Source organism: Neovison vison, chromosome X (assembly GCF_020171115.1).
Source record: "Neovison vison isolate M4711 chromosome X, ASM_NN_V1, whole genome shotgun sequence".
Classification (NCBI taxonomy): Eukaryota; Metazoa; Chordata; class Mammalia; order Carnivora; family Mustelidae; genus Neogale; species Neogale vison.
Window position 1 is genome coordinate 69209780 of NC_058105.1, and position 21446 is coordinate 69231225.

Below are 21446 nucleotides of genomic sequence, written 5' to 3' on the forward strand. Positions count from 1 at the left end.
AGAAGTGTTTGATGTAATAATGGCTGAGAATATTCTAAAGGGCAGATACTAAAACATGGATTGAGGAAGCTCAGAGAACACCGAGCAGTATAAATGCGAAAGCAAAACAAACCAGAACAGAACAACAAAAAATGGGAAACTTATATTTTAGGCTACAAAACAAAACAAAACAAAAACAGACAATGGATGAAATCTTGAAAGAAGCCAGGGGAAGCAGGGAAAGGTCATGAGTGTAGAGAAACAATGGTACAAATCACATTGGGCTTCTGGTCAGAAACAATGCAAAGAAGAAGAGAGTGGAGTGAAATAGTTAAAATGTTGAGAGGGAAAAAGACAAAAAGCTCACCAATTGAACAGTCTGTATCCAGTGAAATTTTTCTTCAGAAATGAAAGCAGAATAAAAACGTCCCCAGATAAACCCAAACTGAGATCATTCTTGGACTGGAGACCTACAGTGCACAACATGTTAAAAGAAGTTCCTCCAAGAGGAGGAAAATAATAAAGGTCAAAAACGCAGATCTCCATAATGAAATGAGGGACTTAGAAAAAGAAATCAAAAGCTTCTGCACAGCAAAGGAAACAATCAACAAAACAAAGAGGCAACCCACGGAATGGGAGAAGATATTTGCAAATGACAGTACAGACAAAGGGCTGATATCCAAGATCTATAAAGAACTCCTCAAACTCAACACACACAAAACAGACAATCATATCAAAAAATGGGCAGAAGACATGAACAGACACTTCTCCAATGAAGACATACAAAGGACTAACAGACACATGAAAAAATGTTCATCATCATTAGTCGTCAGGGAGATTCAAATCAAAACCACACTGAGATACCACCTTACACCAGTTAGAATGGCCAAAATTAACAAGATGGTAAACAACATGTATTGGAGAGGATGTGGAGAAAGGGGGATCCTCTTCCACTGTTGGTGGGAATGCAAGTTGGTGCTGCCACTTTGGAAAACAGTGAAGATTAATTAAAATAGGGCTTCCCTATGACCCTGCAATTGCACTACTGGGTGTTTACCCCAAAGATACAGATGTAGTGAAAAGAAAGGCCACCTGTACCCCAATGTTCATAGTAGCAATGGCCATGGTCGTCAAACTGTGGAAAGAACCAAGATGCCCTTCAATGGACGAATGGATAAAGAAGATATGGTTCACATATACTGTGGAGTATTATGCCTCCATTAAGGAAGATGAATACCCAACTTTTGTATCAACATGGATGGGACTGGAAGAGATTATGCTGAGTGAAATAAGTCAGGCAGAGAGAGTCAATTATCATATGGTTTCACTTATGGGAACATAAGGAATAACATAAGATGGAGCTCCATATGGAGCATAAGGAATAACATGGAGGACATGGGGAGATGGAGAGGAGAAGTGAGTTGGGGGAAACTGGAGAGGGAGATGAACCATAAGAGACTGTGGACTCGGAGAAACAAACGGAGGGTTCTGGAGGGTACGGGGAGGGGGGGTTGGGTGAGCCTGGTGGTAGGTATTATGGAGGGCACGCATTGCATGGAACACTGGGTGTGGTGCATAAACAGTGAAATCTGGAACACTGAAAAGAAATAAAAAAAAAAGAAATGAGGGAAAATTCAAACCAAAGTAGAGCCAAATCCAAGCCAAAGTAAAGAAGGTAGGGAATAGTAAATATCAGAGCAGAAATCAGTAAATGAGTAAACAGGAAAACAATCGAGAAAATCAACAAAATAAAAGCTATTTCCTTTGAGCAAACCAATAAAACTTATAAGCCCTTTTAAGAGAGAGAAGACACAAATTATCTATATCACAACAAGGCAGATGACATCAAGACAGAACCTGCAGATATTAAAATGATAATAAGGAAATATTGTGGAAAAACTCTATGCCAGTAAACTTGACAACTTGGTTAAAACAGACAGATTTCTTGAATTATACAAACTACCAAAGTTCATCCAATAAGAAATAGATAACCTGAAGAGTCTTGTATCTATTAAGGAAACTGAATTTATAATTACAAACATTCCTACAAGGAAAGTAGCAGATAGGTCCACTGGTGAAATGCACCAAACCCTCAAGGAACAAATAGTACCAACTGAACCTAAGCTCTTTCAGATAACCTCATTTTAATATTCATGCTCATTCTATCATGCCAGCATCACTCTGACACCAAAAACCAGAAAAAAGACATTACAAGAAAGGAAAAGTATAGACCAACCTCACTTATGAACAAGATGGAAAATTACTGAAGAATACTTTAACAAATCAAATCTAAACAATACATGTAGAAAATAATTCATCATTACCAAATGAGGTTTATCCTTGGAGTATGATGTTCATCTGACTTTCAAAATTCAAATAATGCAACTCACCATGTTAACAAACTAAAATCAGAAAAACCATATGACAGTCTCAACGGAGCATTTATAAAACCATTTCATGATAAAAACTCCAACACCATTTCATGATAAAAACTCTAACCAAACTGGGAAGGGATGGGAGCTTACTCAACCAGATCCTGGACATTTATGAATAACCAACAGCTGACATCATACTTAACAGCAAAAGACTGAATTGCTCCCCCCTGAGATCAGGCAGACTCACCTGATGTCCACACTCACCACATCTACGGAGGTTCTGGCCAGGGCAAAAAAAGCATAAAAGAGAAACAAAAGGCGCCCAGGTTGGAAAAGAAGAGGTAAAATGATCTCTATTTGACAATGTTGTAGTCTGATGCACATAATATCTAAAGGAACACACACGCACACACATGCCCACACACATACACACAAGCAATAAGACTAAGTTTAGTCAGGTGGCGGGATACAGTACAACATCAATATATAATCAGTGTATTTGGATATACTGTAACAAGTAGTGAGAAATTGAGATAAATGTACAACTGCATCAGAAAATACTAAAGTGTGAAATACTCAGGGATGACACTTTCAAGGTATATACTCTGACACCACTGTTGGGAGAAATTAAAGGAAACATGAACAAATGGAAAGATATTTCATGCTCATTGTGTCAGGAGACACAATATAGTTAACAAGTCCGTTCTCCCCAAACTGACCTATAGAGTCAATGCCATCCCATTCAAAATCCCAGGAGGAATTCTTTTGTGGAAATTGCCAAGAATATTCTAAGTTCCATAAGGGGGTTACAAAGGATGTATGACAGCCAATATAACCTTAAAAAGTGAGGAACAAAGGTGGAGAATTAACAATACCTTATTTCAAGACTTACTCTGAAGCAACAATTATCAAAACACTGTGATATTGACGCAAGGAGAGACAAATGGGCCATTAGAACAGAAGAAATAATGCAGAAATAAGCCCAATAAGAAATAAGCCCATGTAAAGACAACTAATTTTTGACACAGATACAAAGGCAGATCAGTGAAGAAAGGAGAGTGTTCCAAGAAGTGGTGGTAGCACAATCAGATATTCCTATTCCTCAAATATGGGCATTAATCAATACCTCATACTATATATAGGCAAAACTCATTATTAAGAATACAGACAACTGGGTGCCTGGGTGGCTCTGTTGGTTAAGAGACTGCCTTCAGCTCAGGTCATGATCCCGGAGTCCAGGGATTGAGTCCCTCATCAGGCTCCCAGCCCCATGGGGAGTCTGCTTCTCCCTCTGACCTCCCCTTCATGCTCTCTCTCTCTCTTAAATAAATAAATAAATAAAATCTTTAAAAAAATGTATACAAACAACCAAGTAAGAGGTGGACAAAAGATTAAAACAGATGATTCACCAAAAAGGATATATGGATGGGGATATGCACATGAATACATGTTCAACACCTCAGGCCATTAAGAAAATACATCTAAAAACCGCATGTGATACATTAAAAAAGAGTCTCCATAAGTAGCAATACTTACAACAGACAAAATTAATTTAAAACAGAGACTGTGGCAAGAGACAAAGAAAGATGCTATATAATAATAAAGGGCACAATCCAACAAGAAAATATGCCAACTATAAACATTTATGCACCCAACATGGGAGCACCCAAATACATAAAGCAGTTAATAACAAGCATAAAGGAACTCATTGATAAGAATACAATAGTAGGGGACTCTACCACCCCACTGAAATCAATGGACACATCATCTAAGCAGAAAACCAATAGGGAAACCATGGCTTTGAATGACACACTGGACCAGATGATTTAATAGATATATTCATCCTAAAACAATAGGATACACATTCTTTTCAAGTGCCCATGGAACATTCTCCAGAATAGATCCCATATTAAGCCACAAAGTAAGCCTCAACAAATTCAAAGGATCAAAGACATAACATCTATCTTTTCTGACCACAAACTTTGAAACTTGAAGCCAACCACAAGAAAAAAATCTGAAAAGACCACAAACACATGGAGGTTAAATAACATGCTACTAAACAATGAATGGGTCATCCAGAAAATCAAAGAAGACATTAAAAAACACATTAAAACAAATGAAACTGAAAACACAATGCTCTAAAATCTTTGGGAAGCAGCAAAAGAGGTTTGAAGTGGGAAATTTCTAACAATACGGGCCTACCTCAAGAAGCAAGAAAAATCTTAAATGAACAACCGAACCTTACACCTAAAGGAGCTAGAAAATGAAGAACAAACAAAACCCCAAACCAGCAGAAGGAAGGAAATAATCAAGATTAGAGCAGAAAAAAATAGTATAGAAGCTTTAAAAAAACAAAACAAAACAAAACAAAACTGAGGACAGATCTGTGAAACCTGAAACTGGTTCACTGAAAAAAAAATCATTACAATTGATAAACCTCTAGCCAGACATAAGACACAAAAAAAGGACTCAAACAAATAAAATCACAATTAAGAGAGGAGAAACAATAACCCACACCACAGAAATACAAACAATCATAAGAGCACATTATGGAAAACTATATGATAACAAATCAGACACCTTAGAAGAAATAGATAAATTCCTAGAAACCTATAAACTACCAAACCAGAGACAGGAGGAAACAGAAAATTTGAACAGACCTGTAACCAGCAAAGAAATTGAATCCGTAATCAAAAAACTACCCAATGAACAAAAGTCCAAGACCAGATAGCTTAACAGGCAAATTCTATCAAACATTTAAAGAAAAGTTAGTACCTATCCTTCCTATGCCATTCCTAAAAATAGAAGTGGAAGGAAAACTTCCAAATTCGTGCTATGAGGCCAGCACTGCCCTGATTCCAAAACCAGATAAAGACACGACTAAAAAGCAGAACTACAGGCCAACATTCCTGATGATCATAGATATAAAAATTCTCAATAAAATGCTAGCAAACCAACTTCAGCAATACATTTAAAAAAATCATTCACCACGATCAGGCAGGATTTTTTCTGGATTACCAGGGTTATTCCACATTCGCAGATCAATCAATGTGATACATCACATCAATAAGAGGAAGGATAAGAGCCGGATGATCCTCCCAATAGATGCAGAAAAAGCAATTGACAGTGTTCAACACCCATTGATGATAAAAACCCACCACAAAATAGGTTTAGAGGGAACATACCTCAACCACAATAAAGGTTATCTATGAAAAACCCACAGCTAACATCATCCTTAATGGGGAAAAACAGATCTTTTCCCTGAAGCCCGGGAACAAGACAAGGATGTGCACTCTCATCACTTTTATTCAATATTGTACTAGAAATGTTAGCCGCTGCAGTCAGATGATGAAAAGAAACAAAGAAAAGGCATCCAAATTGGTAAGGAAGAAATAAAACTTGCACTCTTTGCAGATGACATGGTACTATATACAGAAAACTCGAGAGACTCCACCAAAAAAAAAAAAAAAGAAAAGAAAAGAAAAAAAGACTAGAACTTGTAAACAAAGTCAGTAAAGTTGCAACACATAAAATGAATGTACAGAAATCAGTTACATTTCTATATGCCAATAATGAAGCAGCAGAAAAAGACATTAAGGAAACAATCCCATTTACAATTGCACCCCAAATAATAAGATACCTAGGAATAAACCTAACCAAAGAGGTGAAAGACCTGGACTCTGAACACTAGAAAACATAGATGAAAGAAATGGAAGACGCCACAAAGAAATGGAAAGACGTTCCGTGCTCATGGATTAGAAGAACAAATACTGCTCAAATGTCTATACGACCCAAAGCAATCTAAACATTTAATGAAATCCCAATGAAACTACCAATAGCATTTTTCACAGAACGAGAACAAAACAATCCTGAAAATTGTATGAATCCACACAAGGTCCCAAACAACCAAAGCAACCTTGAAAAGGTAAAGAAAACCAAAGCCAGAGGCATCACATCTGTGGACTCTGAGTTATATTACAAAGCTGTAGTGATCAAAGCAGTATGGTACTGACACAAAGAACAGACACATAGATCAACGGAACAGAATAGAAAACCCAGAAATGAACCCACAACTATAAGGTCAATTAATCTTCAACAAAGCAGGAATGAACAGCTGGTGGGAAAATGAATGTCTCTCCAACAAATGCTGCTGGGATAACTGGAGAGCAACATGTAAAAGAATGAAACTGGATCAATTTCTTACACCATACACAAAGACAAATTCAAAATGGGTAAAAGACAGATATGCAAGACTGGAAACCATAGAAATCCTAGGAGAGAACATAGACAATAACTGCTTTGACATTGCCTGTAGCAACTTCTTTCTCCCTAAGTCTCTTGAGACAAAGGTAAGAAGAAAAAAAAAAAAGTACGGAGACTATATCAAAATAAAAAAAGAAAAGCTCCTGCATGGTGAAGGACACAATCAACAAACCTAAAAGACAACTCACAGAATGGGAGAAGATATTTGCAAATGACATAGCCCATAAATGGCTAGTATCCAAAATATATAAGGAACTTGAAAAAACTCAACTCCCCAAAAACAAATAACCCAATTTAAAAGATGGGCAAAGGATATGAACAGGCATTTCTCCAAAGAAGGCATCCAGATGGCCACTAGACACATGAAAAGATGTTTAACATCACTCATCATCAGGGAAATGCAAACCAAAAACCACAAGAGGGGCGCCCAGGGTGGCTCAGTCTGTTAAGCATCTGCCTTTGGCTCAGGACCTTATACTGGGTCCTGGGATCCAGCCCTGTGTTGGGCCCCCTGTTCAGCAGACAGCCTGCTTCTCCCTCTTCCTCTGTTCCCCTCTAACCCGCCCCACATGCTCATACTCTCTCTCGCTAGCTCTCTCTCTTTCTATCTCTCTCACATAAAAAACATAATGAGATATCACCTCACACCTGTCAGAAAGCGTAAAGTACCAACACAAGAAACAACAGGTGTTGATGAGGATGTGGAGAAAAAGGAACACTCTTGCACTATTGGTGGAAATGCCAACTGGTGCAGCCAGTGTGGAAACCAGTATAGACGTTCCTCAAAACATTCAAAATAGAACTACCCTATGACCTAGCAATGGGTATTTACCCAAAGAATACAGGAACATTAATTCAAAAGGATACATGCACCCTTATGTTTATAGCAGCATTGTTTGCAACAGCCAAGATATGGAAGCAGCACAAATGTCCATCAACTGATGAACCGATAAAGAAAAGGTGGTATACACAATGGAGTATTACTCAGCCATAAAAAGAATGAAATTTTGACATTTACAATAACATGGATTGAGCGAAAGACTATATTGCTAAGCAAAATAAGTCCATCGGTAAAAGATAAGGGTCACATGATTTCACTCATATGCAGAAGGTTTTTTAAAGATTTTATTTATTTATTTATTTGACAGAGATCACAAGTAGGCAGAGAGGCAGGCAGAGAGAGAGGGGGAAGCAGGCTCCCCACTGAGCAGAGAGCCCGATGCAGGGCTCGATCCCAGGACCCTGAGATCGTGACCTGAGCTGAAGGCAGAGGCTTAACCCACTGAGCCACCCAGGTGCCCCTCATATGCAGAATTTAAGAAACAAAACTCACAAGTCAAGTGGAGAGAAAGAGAGAGAGAGAGAGAGAGAGAGAGAAACAGACTATTAATTATAGAGAAAAATCTGATGGTTACTAGAGGGGAAGTGGATGGGGGGATGGGTTAAATTGGTGATAGGGATTAAGGAGTGCACCTATTGTGGTGAGCCCAGGGTAATGTCTGGAAGTGTTGAATTATTATATTTTGTATCTGAAACTAATATAACACCATGTTAAATCTCTGGAATGTATTTTTTTTTGTAAAAAACAAAATAAAAATAAAAACTAAAAAGATCAAACAAACAAAGACAAAGAGCCTTTGGGCTCTTGACCTTTGGGACATTATCATTCATTGACCTTTGGGACCTGATCAAATCACCAAATCTACTTGCCCTTAGTGCCTCTGAGGGGGAAAAAAAGGAGGGAGGGAGAGACAGGAAGGTGTTTGAAGATAAAATGGTAGAAATTGCTCCAAATATGAGGCAAAACCCAAATTCACAACTGCAAGGTGGTTTTTGCATTTAAGGCCCACCACAAACCAATTGCTTTGAAAACAAAAATAAAGAGAAAGTCTCAAAAGCAGGCTGAGAAAAAGACACATTATGGAAAAGGGAGCAAAGGTAAGAATGACTTTGGTCTTGTCTGCAAAAATGAAACATGGAACAATCAGGGAATTGTTGCATTAATTTGTCATTAACACAGATTTGAATAAAATAAAAGTAACTTGATCTGCATGTGTTTACCTGTTCTGTGAATGTAGAAATTCTCAGAAAAATACAAAGTGCATGATACCACTTTAAAAAAAAGGTTTTATTTACTTATGATAGAGAGAGAGACAGAGTGAGAGAAAGCATGAGAGGGCAGAAGGTTAGAGGAAGAAGCAGACTCCTCATGGATCAGGGAACCTGATTCAGGACTCAATCCCAGTACTCCGGAATCATGACCTGAGCCAAAGGCAGTCGCCTAACCACCTGAGCCACACAGGCACCCTCACAATACCACTTTTGACAAGAAGAAAGAAAAAGACAGGAAGATGGAAAGACAGGAAGGAAGGAAGGAAGGAAAAAAGGAAGGAAGGAAGGAAGGAAGGAAGAAAGGAAGGAAGGAAGGAAAATGTCAACCTGTTTTTATAGATTTCTATGAGCTTGAGAACAGTGTAAAAAGAAAAAAACTAAAACAGACAATATCGGTTTTTTGTAACCCCAGAGTCTGGGGTTGGTGGGGGTTGTGACAGGAAGGGGATGGACTGCCAACCACTATTCATTTATCTGTGCACTGCCCCGCCTATTTTAACAGCATGGGGTATATCTGTGGATCCTGATAAAGTAAAAAGGAGACACTTAGTGAAGCATAATATAGTGGTCGCCAGGACCAACTGTGGAATGAGACTGCCTTTCTTCAAATCAGATTCAAGGCTCTGTCTCTTAATACTTTGTGAGACTTTGTTGGGCAGGTTATTTAAATACTTGCTTCCAAAGTTTTCCCAGTTGTAAAATGAAGATTATAATAACACCCACTTTATAAATTGTTACAAGATTAAATTGTTTAGTGATCAATTGCTTAGCAGCCATTTAATGTGTGTGTGTGTGTGTGTGTGTGTGTGTGTGCGCGCGCGCGCGCGCGCGCATGCATGAGAAAGAGAGAGTCAGAGGGAGAGAGAGAAAGTGGGAGAGGGAGGGAGGGAGTGAGTTTGATGCCTAAGTCAACTATAAAGGAAACTCAAAGGCAGCAGACCTTTTAGAAGTTAATAGAATAAGTTAAAGGGAGAATTTGAACTTGATTCTAGGATTAATCTCCTTCTAGTGTCCCAGGCTGCATACGATGAGGAAATGTGGCTCTATGGTCAACATTATTAGAGTGTCCTTGAAAGGTAAAAGGCTGTATTGCTTTTCAAAGCAGAAAAGATTGGATTAGGTTTCCAGAAGTGGATGTCAGTGATTATGAGTCCGACTGGAAGAAGAGGCAGAAAGGAGGTAAAGAAGTTGAAGGAAGGGAAGGATAGGCATGGCATATACTCATTTTATAGAAAATCAAGGTAAACTGATAAGGTGAGTAGAAAAAAAAACCAAAACAAAAACAAAACTGAGGTTTACACCATACACAAAAATAAATTCAAAATGGATGAAAGACCTAACTGGCAGGAAACTGTCAAAATCCTAGAAGAAACCATCAAAATCCCAGAGAACACAGGCAGAAACCTCTTTGACCTTGGCCATAGCAACTTCTTACCGGACACGTTGCCAGAGGCAAGGGAAACAAAAGCAAATATGAACTTCATCAAGTTAGAAAGCTTCTGCATAGCAAAGGAAACGATCAACAAAACTAAAAGGCAGCCTACAGAATGGGAGAAGATATTTGCAAACAACCTATCTGATAAAGGATTTGTACTCCAAATCTATAAAGAACGTATCAAATTCGATACCCAAAACCAAATAATCCAGTATGGAAGTGGGCAGAAGACATGAATAAGCACTTTTCCAAAGAAGACATCCAGATGGCTAACAGACACATGAAGAGATGTTCAACATCCCTCATCAGGGAAATACAAATTAAAACCACCTCACACCTGTCAGAATGGCTAAAATTAACAACACAAACAACAGGTATCGGCAAAGATGCAGAGAAAGGGGAAATCCTCTTCCACTGTGGGAATGCAAACTGGCGCAGCCACTCTGATGAACAGTTTGGAGGTTCCTCAGAAAGTTAAAAATTGAAGTACCCTTGTGGTGCATAAACAATGAATCTTGGAACACCAGAAAAATAAAATGAAATTAAAAAAAGAAAATTGAACTACCCTACAATCCAGCAACATCACTATTAGGAATGTACCCAAAGGATACAAAAATACAATTCAAAGCGGTACATGCACCCCAATGTTTATAGGAGCATTATCAACAATAGCCAAACTATGGAGAGAGCCCAAGTGTCCATCGACTGACGAATGAATAAAGAAGATGTGTGTGTGTGTGTGTGTGTGTGTGTGTGTGTGTGTGTAATGGAATGTTATTCAGCCATCAAAAAGAATGAAATTTTGCCATTTACAATGACGTGGATGAATGGAACTAGAGTGTATTATGCTAAGGGAAATAAGTCAGAGGAAGACAAAGACCATATGATCCCACTCATATGTGGAATTTAAGAAACAAAACAGATGAACATATGGGAAGGGGGAAAAGAAAAAAAAATGGAGAGAAGGAAACAAGCCATAAGTGAGTCTTAATGTTGGAAAACAAACTGATGGTTGATGGAAGGAGTGGGTGGGGGATGGGTTAGTTGGGTGATGGGTATTAAAGAGGGCAGTTGTTGTGATGAGTACTCGGTGTTGTATGTAAGTGACGAATCACTGAATTATGTTCCAGAAACCAATATTGCACTGTACAATAACTAATAAAATTTTTAAAAACTAAAATAAAGTTACCAGAGTCACCAATAGAGGAACTAAACACCAAAAGTAGGTATAAAAGCCAAGAGAAAGAATGTGAGGGCAGATTGAAGACATGTGAGTGAGTTGAAGTCTCCTCTGTATGCAGAATGTGATCAACTGATGATGTCTGAAGTTGATTGATTATTGAAATAGCAGATTAAGTAAGCACTTTATCTGGATGTAAGAAGGTAACTGCCAGAACAGTGCAAACAGGAATTATTAAAATGCCCTATGCTGGGAAGTACAATAAGGGGTTGAGAAGTGATGGGGTCTTGAAACTTTGCTTTTTGTCATAAGCTCTTTTGTACTTTCTGGTCATCACTATTTTATTTACCATGTGCATGACTTCCTTTCAGTGATAAGGACGCTTTTCTTTTTCCTTTTTGAAGAATGGTTTTTAAAAGATGGTGTGTATGTCTGGCAGGAGGCCCTATGGTTAACCACTGTGCCTTTAGCAAGACTTTACCATATGGGAGGAGATTCCATTTTACATTTATTATATAGAGTGGGAAGTTAAATTGCTCAACAACTCATAGCACTGAGAATCAGCCATTCACACATCCATAACCCATGAATGTGTCACAGCAACATTGTCAATGTTGATAACAGTGTTCCAGAGACATCATGGAGGCATCAAAATGCATTTGGTTTCCTACAACAAAGAAGTTGAATGAGTGTATTACCTAACAGCAATTTATGTCCACGTTGTCCCCCAAAAGGGTGCTTGGAGGGCTGAAGAGCAGCTGAGGGAAAAATTCACTTGTGACTCAGTACCCCTGTTTCATTGAGATTGTATTATCAAATCTTCTGGGTGGTTTTGTCCAGTACGGGATATAGCAGGCTTTCCTGTGTTGACTTGTAAAGTCCCCGGACCTCAGGGAAAATAAATACATGGATTATAAGAAGGTCCTAAGGTGAGGAGAACCAAGGAAAACCTGAATGAGGGTGTAAGAAAAGTGAGTTCAGGCAGGGGAATCAGGCAGTCGCCTGGAGTAAAATCCAGTTATAACCTGGGATGTGGCTCAGAGGATTAGAATCCCTCCGAACTGACACTTTGCTCTGGGTTAGAGAGAAAAAGCCAGGCTCCCTTGGACACCGGAAAGGAAAGACACAGGGTCTTCAAGAACAAGCCAAACAAGGATATCCTCAAGACAGAGGGAAATGGCATTAATAAGGAGTCTCTTGTGTTGGGCATTGAATGCATGCCAGGCACTGGGAAAAACATTTCCCCTATATTATCACTTTTCATTCTCGCAACTATGCCCTTGTATAGACGAAGACTCCAAAGCTAAAGAAACAAACAAAAAAGGTAAAGCAACTTGGACAAGGTAAGCACGGCTAGTAAGTCATGGCCTGGGGCATATCTATAGGTATATTTTTATAAGATCATGTCTCTAAACTGCCTAAGATTATGACAATGAGGGCATTAGTTAAAATCATAAGCATGTATTGGAAGGAGAATTGGTTCCCAGGGACAAACATACCTGAAATGCTATATAAAAATCATCTGTCAAGACAGCCCTTTGTTCTTTTATTTTTATTCTTATTTATTTATTTATTTTTATTTTTTTGCCCTTTGTTCTTGGTTCCTAACCAGGGTTGGGGCAAAAACTACTTGTTACAAAGGAGATCCCTAAGAACCTTACTTAGGGTTTCTGAAGATCAAACTCAGAGCATGCACTGAGGCTCAGTCAGAGTGGTTACGTGTTTTGCTCTGGGATTCTGCCCTTACAAGTCTGTTTGACTCCAATGCCCATGTTCTTTGAGGGATTTTGGCTCAGGAATTTAGGAATATTCAATGACTGCTAGGAGTATAGGCTTCTTCATTTCTCACGACCATTGTGAGCCCAAATATCACCAATCATGTTGCCTTTTGCAGACCCAGTCCGCTTCTGAGGGACAACAAGCAAAGGGTCAAAGAAGTGCTCAACCTCAGGGAAAGAGTGAGGGAAAAGAGACAGAGAGAGAAAAAGAAACAAGAGGGAGAACCCGAGGACTTGCTTTTCTCTTGCCTTTCATCACACCCCAAAGTGACCTAGGTATGTGCCCTATTGAGGTGGGGAGGAACAGAGGGGATTAGGATTGGGGACCGTTCCAAAAGGGATGGCGGATGTATTTTGCATTACTTTATTGTCCTAAAATCTAAAACGTCTGAAACAAAAGTAGGACAAACAAAATAGGACAAAAATAGGACAAATTGTGTATGCTTTGTTTCTTTTTTTCTTTCATTCTCAGGGACATGCACTTGGGTGAGTGTTCTGTGACTCGCAGTAACCTTCTGGGTGTTTAAAAACCTGTTTATGATTTCAAAAGGATCAAGAAAGACAGGTTCAGGTAGACAGAAGCCCTCACGAAGAATCAAGTTTGGATCCAGGAGTGGTCAAGAGTATTCAAAGAAGGCCCACAATGACCAGGATATAGAAAAGTGAGAATGGGGAGGTTGGCAAGGGCCAGGTTATGCAGTTCATTATATTTAAGCCACATTGAGGATTTTGTACTTTAGTCAGTCAAAGTGAAATGGGGAGACTTTCTGGGACTTTGGGTAGGGGAGGCAAGAAGAGCCATTCATTTTTCAGAAAGATCAGTCTGGCCACTGAATGGAGAAGGCAGTTTAGTGGAAGCAGGCGACCAGTTAGTTTGGAGGCTATGGCCGAACCCATGAGAAACGTAATGGTGGACTCCAGGGGAGCTGGAGAGGTTCAAGTGGTGTTTTGGAAGCAGAGATGATAGGACTTGCTGAAAGATGACAGAGTGACCAGAGGAAGATGTGGGAATGGGAGAAGAAGGAAATAGTGGTGCCTCTTCATTTTTATTTCATTTTCATACCCAGATGGGTGGTGGGACTATTCGTCAGGAAGGGGAGGACTTCTGTGAAAGGAGAAAAATTGAGGGAATGTAGGAATCCAGAGGTGAAAGAAGATCAGGAATTCCATTTTTTGCCATTTAAGGATGAAATGTCCACGAGATATCCAGGTGGAGATGTCAAATAGGCAGACAAATAAGTGTGAGATCACAACCTCCTATCCCCCCCCCGCCACACACATACACACACACGCATGGGACCATGTACTGCTCTCTGTTCTGCAATCTTTTCTCACTTAATAATAGCATATTTTGGAGGTCCCCCCCAAATCAGTCTATATGGGCATAATTCATACTTGCTAGTGGTTGCATAATAATCGGTAGACACGTGGATCTCGAATCCACTCGTGGCTGGAATCATGGCAGCACTGCAATGTCTTCAGTCATTTCCCAAATGATGAGTGTTTGCTTTGTGTCCTAGTTTGCCCAGTATGAACCCTCCCCGATAAACATGCTCCTGCATATGTCCGGATGTCCTGGAGCTCTTACTTCTATAGGTCCGATTCCCCACTCCTTCCCTGCCCCACATATCTGTCTTCCTTAACATTTCACTTTATGAGGATCCAAAGGACCTTTTGCCCAATGTGCTATATTTACTCATGACAATATAATAATCATTGTTATTATTTGTTACATAACAGGGGCACATCCAAACACTTTCCAATTCTTCCTAAATTAAAGCCTAAGGCTGCTTTTTTCTTGGCTCGTATCTCATAATTATTTTCATTTGGGGGAGTTTGGGGAGATGGTGTGAATTGACAGAAATGGTTTCCTTATGCCAAAATATAGTTATGCTTTCATTGTCTTTCCCCCGGGCATCCTTCTTACAGCTACGCCAACGAGAAATTCACAGGAAGAGACTTCTTTACATAGATCACTGTTTTCAGTGTTTTGATTCATTTTTGTATGTGGAGTTGATCTGTCCATCTCCCCATTTGTTACCCGCCCCCACCACTATCCCCTACCTTCTTCCATCCATTTTTCCCCTTTAGCCTACTCTCTGAACTGCATTTCCACTTCTTTCAATTTCCACTCGAGCACACAAAGTGTCTTGCTGTCCCGTCATTTTAAACCAATTCCCATTTATGTGCAGCCAGGAACACTGAAAGAAAGCAGGACCTGAGTGAGAACATTGAGGCTGGACGATGCAAGTCAGGTTTGGGGCCAGCCCTTTTTAACACCCAGTCCCTTTTAGTCTCTTCTGCTGGCTTCTTATCCTCAAGGTAACTTCTAAAGGTGGGTGTGTCTCAGGGAATAGCCCTGCACCTTCTTCCCCTGACTATACCCTCTCTAGGTGGTCCTGCCCAATCCCCTGGTTTTAAATACCATGTCTGTGCCCTGTTGTCTTAACAGTCCTCTCTCTCCAGCCTCTGTGGACAACAAATAGTCTTCAGACCCTTAACATGTGCAAATAAGAGCTCTTGACAACACTGCATTGCTTTTTTCTCCCTTCTCCAAACCTATCACATCCACTTCCCATATTGCCGATAACCATACACAACACCTCCATGATCAAGACTTGAAAGAAAATAATCTTATAGCAAGCACTCATTTTTTAAGTGTGTTTACCAGCTGCCTTCAATGCATCAGCAAGTGATGTCTCTTCTCTTTCCAGACTTTCCTGTGACCCAATGCACTATTCTCCAAATCCATGCTGCCATTCCTGGCCAAGTCACTGCCATCTCTCAACTGGACTACTGTGAGAGGGTCCAAATTGGTCTCCTCACTTTCTTCTGTGCTCTGCCCACTTGCAGTATTTTCCACAGAGAGCAGCCTGCAAGAAATTATTGACTATAATTAGGTCAAGGCACTTCCTTGATTCAAGCCTCTCTCTAGTTCCCCAGAGTACTTTTGAGTAAAAACAAAACTCTTCATCATGGCTCCTTCCCACCACTGCACCGTCTCCTGGTCCTTCCACCCCGCCTCTCACTGGGCTTCAACCACACTGGCATCATTTCTGTTCCTCTGGCACCCCAGTCTTCTGTGACAGGCCAGGGGGAACTGTAGATCTCTCTGCTGGGCAGGCTCTTCCCCCGATTCCTGGCAGGACTGATCACTTATCGCTCTCCTCAGGAAGGCCATCCCTGACTTTTGCCACTTTTTTTGCGGTGGGGGGTTCTAGGTAGTGCGTACCAAACCATCTTGTTTATTTCCACGAGGGCATTTGTAGCAAACTTTAAATGCTTTAGTATTTTCTGATGTGTTTATTGTCTGTCTTCCGTACTGGAAAATAAGCTCCCTCAGTACAGGGACCTTCTGCCTAGAAGAATGCATGGTACAGCATAGGCCTTCACCCCCAAATACTTGTTAAATCATTGGACGAATGAAAAGAAGAACACTTCTTCCCACAAGAAAGAGACATCTCCCTCCCTGCACTGATGCTTCATGGGACTCAACATTTCTGCCTCTGTCACAGTGCCTAGTAGTCAGAACAATGTTGATTGTAGATGGCAGGGACTGACCAGGAATGGACTAAAACAAGGAGGGACCTCATGGAGGCCTCTGTGAGAAAGGCATTGGAGAGCATCCCCCAGATTCTCTCCTTGTCACTTAGTAGCCCTGTTCCTGTTGCTGGAGGTTCAGGGATCTAGGGATTGTCTTCAGGTTTGACAGGTTTGGGAATTTGCTGAGTGTAGCATGACTTTCTCAAACCCTTTTCTCCTGCTGTTTCACTGATTTCTGTTGGCCCTGTGGGCTGGAAGTCAAAGCCAGAGAAAGAGATGTTGCTGAGTCTTGGTCCTTGAATTCGTCCCGCTTGGCATTTCTGTCTCCAACAACAGGCCAAGAAGTTCTTCTCATAAGCTACACATCCCCTAACCCCCCCACCCTGACCCAGGAATCATGGCTTCCCCCTGGCCACTACTTCCTTCTTGGGTCCCTCTTGGATGGCCACCTGGAATGGTGAGGCACAGCTCATCTGCCTCCTGCCTATAAGCAACCTAGACCCCTAAGAGTTGGCTCTTAACAGCAGTGACAGTGATCACCTTGGTCAAGCACTGGCAATACAGCAGGCTTTTCCTATGTCTCTGTCCTTTTCCTTTGTTGGCACTAGCGCTGTCTAGGGGCAGTGGGCTGGATTTTGCAAGCTGGTGAGGTACATATCTGTGTGTCTGCTTCTCAGCCACCTTGGGATGCTCTCCAGCCAGCGATGGGAAAGATCTCACTGCCTCACACCCCACAGTGACTCGATCAGTTCCGCAGGCTCGGGGTTTGTTTTGTCCTGTGCACCTGCCTAGGTCCAGCCACTCCTGCCACCACAAAACACAGCTTTATTGACCCAAAGAAGGTGGATGGGCAGGAATGAGGGAGAGGAGAGAACATGTGCTGGGCAGATGAATTTCCATGGCCATCACACACACACGTGTGTGTGTGTGTGTGTGTGTGTGTGTGTGTATCCCAAAGCCCAGGCAGTTCAATGCCTGGCTCACAGTATGTGAGGAACTCCTATTGATGGGAGGAAAGGAAGGACAGAGGGAAGGGTTGTTCTGACTCTTTTGGAACTGGTCACATCCTGACTGTCTTTTTGTTCAATCATCTGTCTCAGTTGTGTGTAGGGGAGGGTGCATGCACACTTATATATGTATTGATGGGGTTTTTTTTGGTCCCAGTTTTATTGAGATAAAATTCACATATAACATTGTATAAGGTTAAGGTGTACAACACAATGCTTTCACAGATAGATAAATAGATAGATAGCTATAGATAGAGCTTTAGAGATAGAGATATAGGATTGCCACAGTAAGTTTATTTAACGTCTATCACCTCACATAGTTACACATTCTTCCTTGTAATGAGAACTTTTAAGGTCTGCTCTCTTAACTACTTTCTATATTGATGTTTAAGTTGTGCTCTTTCTAAGGATCTGAGGACACCGATTCCCTCCTTGAACGTGCTGAGTGGTGCCTGTGAGCTTGGGTGCAGAGTCCAAGCACCTTAGCTTGCTTTTCAGGGCTCCACAACTTCCAGCTCCATCTCCTGCCATGAGCTCTTAGAGACCATGATCTCTGTCCACGCCAGAATATTGGCTTTGTGTGTGCTAAAGTGCCACAGGGCCTTGGGCACAGACTGACTCCTCTGTTTGGATTGTCTTCCTTCCTGCCTCCACCTGGTGGACTCATCTTTCAGAGCTCACCTTGGGGCTCTCGTCTTCTGTGCAGCCTCACTTGACTCCTACCAGGACGAGTTAGTGGCTGGGCCCTCCTTTCTGGAGCAAGTGGGACCCTCGCTTCTGTTGCACTCTACGCTAATGGTTGCCCAATTGTCTATGCCCTCAGCATCTGGCACTGTGTGGCCTCTGCTTCCACAACACATACCGCTCACCTTTTCTCACCAGGCCCCACACCTCACACACATCAACACTCACTGCTCACTTATCACATGGCCTGCCCCTTAGCTCCCAGTGCCAAGGACTTGATAAGGCTTTCACAAATATTAGCTGATGAACTGGGACCAAGCACCTCATTCTAGCGATGTCAGGTTTTGTTTTTGTTTTGAACATGGAGGTGTAATTCTCGGTTCGTTTTGGTAACCTTAGCACCTTGAGGGCAGAGCCAAGAACAAACAAGTGCTTGGCTCTGGACCAGGCCCTGTCGCCAGGCCTTGGTTTGGCTTTCCTCGGGGTATCATTGAAGACAGCACTAAGGACAGGGTGCTCTGAATTTCCCCTCTGTCTGGCTGTATGTATGGAGGCAGGGTGGCAGGAGGAAGAACTGGGGGCAGGGTGGGGGGCTGCGCGAAGAACTCCAGGTCTCTAGTTTTCCCTTAGGTAGTCTGGCGCAGAAACAGGGTTTCCAGCCCAGACTGTCTGTCCCCAAGGACAAGCTCAAAACCAGCTTATGTCTTGTGCTTCCCAGATCCCTGTATCCCTAGGGACCCGCACAGGCTTCATAAATATGTGTGGCTTGGCATTATGAATGAATGAATACGTGTTCTTTATTCCCTCTTCAGCAAGTGTTGCAGAGGAGGGAAGGAGCTGGAAAAGGGGGAGGAACTCTGAGAAAATGGGTCAGCAGGCTGCAAGGGGGGCTTGGCCCCAGCTGCAGCTCAGAGTAGGTGCTGTTTCCTTGGTGGCGGTGATGTTGGGGGGGTGTGTATGAGCGGAAGTGGGGAGAACCCCTGGATGTGAGAAACCCATTTTTCTAGGCTTTGTTTAGGTCAGGCAAGTGTATTCTCCATGCCACCCACCCGATCTTGCAAGGTACTGGATTTAATCATTTAAATGATCTATTGGGAGAGGGGGGATAAAACAAAACCCTCTAAATCTAACCCGTATTCCCGCAGTCCACAGCGGAGCCCTTTCCCTGCCTTCCTCTTCATGATTATCCAGGCGACCTGAGAGGCTGAGAACTCACCCCCCCCCACCCCCTTAATGTACTCCCCCCGCCCCGCCCCCGCCTCTGCCTCAAGGCTCCCGCTCACGTCCCCTCCCACAGCCCGCGGCCCCACAGCCCCGCAGCAGCCACAGGGGGAACCAAAGAGACAGAAGCCTTCCCAGCTGCCCGGACCACAGACGCCAACACCCCCCCGCCCCCCACCACACGCCGCCCGCCCGCGCCCCGCGCCGTAGCCCACGAGCGAGCAGCGGCGGCAGCGGCAGTCTGCACAGGCTGCGGCGACTCGCACCGGCGCGCTCCTGGCAGCGCTCACTTGCTATCCCAAGTGACTTGGACTCGCCAGATCGACTGGCCCCAGGTCCCGGCCCCAGCTCCTACTCGCGCGCTCGGCCCAGATTCCAGCGCCCACCCGCCCTCCTGTCCTTTCCCGCCTCTCCGCCCCCCAGCTCGCGGGAAGGGAGGTCGCGGCAGCGGCCTGGCGGCACCGGCGACCCTGGCGACAGCGGCGACGGTGGCGGCGGCGGTGGCGGCAGCGGCTGCAGCGGCAGCGGAGGCTGCGGCGGCGACCGTGGCAGAGGCTGTGGCGGAGGCCTCGGTAGCGGAGGCGGAAGCTGAGGTGGAGACTGAGGTGGAGGCCGAGGCCTCAGTAGAGGAGGCAGTGGCGGAGGCCACCCGCGGGGAGGCGACGGCCGCCCTGGCAGAGGGGGAGGAGGCGGAGGCCGCCCTGGCGGCAGCGGTTTTGGAGGCCAGTGTGGCTGAAGCCGGCGCTGTCGCCGGCGCCCCAGCCACAGCAGGAGTGGAGGCTGCGGCGCCCTCCTTGGGGGAGGCGGATACGGATGCGGCGGTGGAGGCTGCAGCTGCGCATGCAGCTGCGGATGCGGAGACCAACCGGGGCTCCGAGGGGAACCCAGACTTTCCTATGGCCTCGCTGTACGTGGGCGACCTGCACCCTGAAGTGACAGAGGCAATGCTGTACGAGAAGTTCAGCCCGGCCGGGCCCATCCTCTCCATCCGCATTTGTAGGGACAAGATCACCCGCCGTTCTCTGGGCTACGCGTACGTCAACTACCAGCAACCGGTGGACGCAAAGCGGGCCCTGGAAACCCTGAACTTTGATGTCATCAAGGGCAGGCCGGTGCGCATCATGTGGTCCCAGCGGGACCCCTCGCTCCGCAAGAGTGGCGTGGGCAACGTCTTCATCAAGAACCTGGGCAAGACCATCGACAACAAGGCTCTGTACAACATCTTCTCGGCGTTCGGCAACATCCTGTCCTGCAAAGTGGCCTGCGACGAAAAGGGGCCCAAGGGCTACGGGTTTGTGCACTTCCAGAAGCAGGAGTCCGCAGAGCGCGCCATTGATGCGATGAATGGCATGTTCCTGAACTACCGCAAAATTTTCGTCGGGAGATTCAAGTCGCATAAAGAACGAGAGGCTGAAAGGGGAGCCTGGGCCAGGCAGTCCACCAGTGCTGACGTCAAGGATTTCGAGGATGACACTGATGAGGAGGCCACCTTGCGATGAAGACAAGCTAGGAATGAGCCAGCCAGCAGAGCCAAACCTTGGCTCCCACCCGGTTTACAACCCCCTTCTTTGCCCCCCTAACCCACCAGCAGTGTATTGTATTGTATTGGGAGTGCAGGTCTCTCTCTCTGTCTCTGTCTCTCTGTCTGTCTGTCTGTCTCTGTCTCTGTGTTCCTCTCTCTCTCCCTTTTCTTCTCCCTACCTCCCCCTCCTCCCTTCCTCCCTCTCCCTCCTTCTCCCTCTCTTCTTCCCTCCTTTCCTACCCTCCTCCTCCCTCTCCCTCCCTTCTGCTCTCCCCACCTCTCTTCCCTGCCCCCCACCAAGGGCGTTGCTAATAATCTTGGTAATCTGTGCCACTTGATAGATTAGA

The 21446-nt window shown here is 43.5% G+C and overlaps 1 protein-coding gene across 1 annotated transcript; it reads left to right on the forward strand.

The window, feature by feature from the left end:
- Window positions 1–20442: 20442 nt before the first annotated feature.
- On the forward strand, window positions 20443–21200 carry LOC122897024 (polyadenylate-binding protein 1-like 2). The gene has a single exon (XM_044235157.1). The coding sequence runs from the start codon at window positions 20474–20476 to the stop codon at window positions 21074–21076; it is 603 nt and encodes a 200-aa protein (XP_044091092.1). The 5' UTR covers window positions 20443–20473; the 3' UTR covers window positions 21077–21200.
- The last annotated feature ends 246 nt before the right edge of the window (window positions 21201–21446 follow it).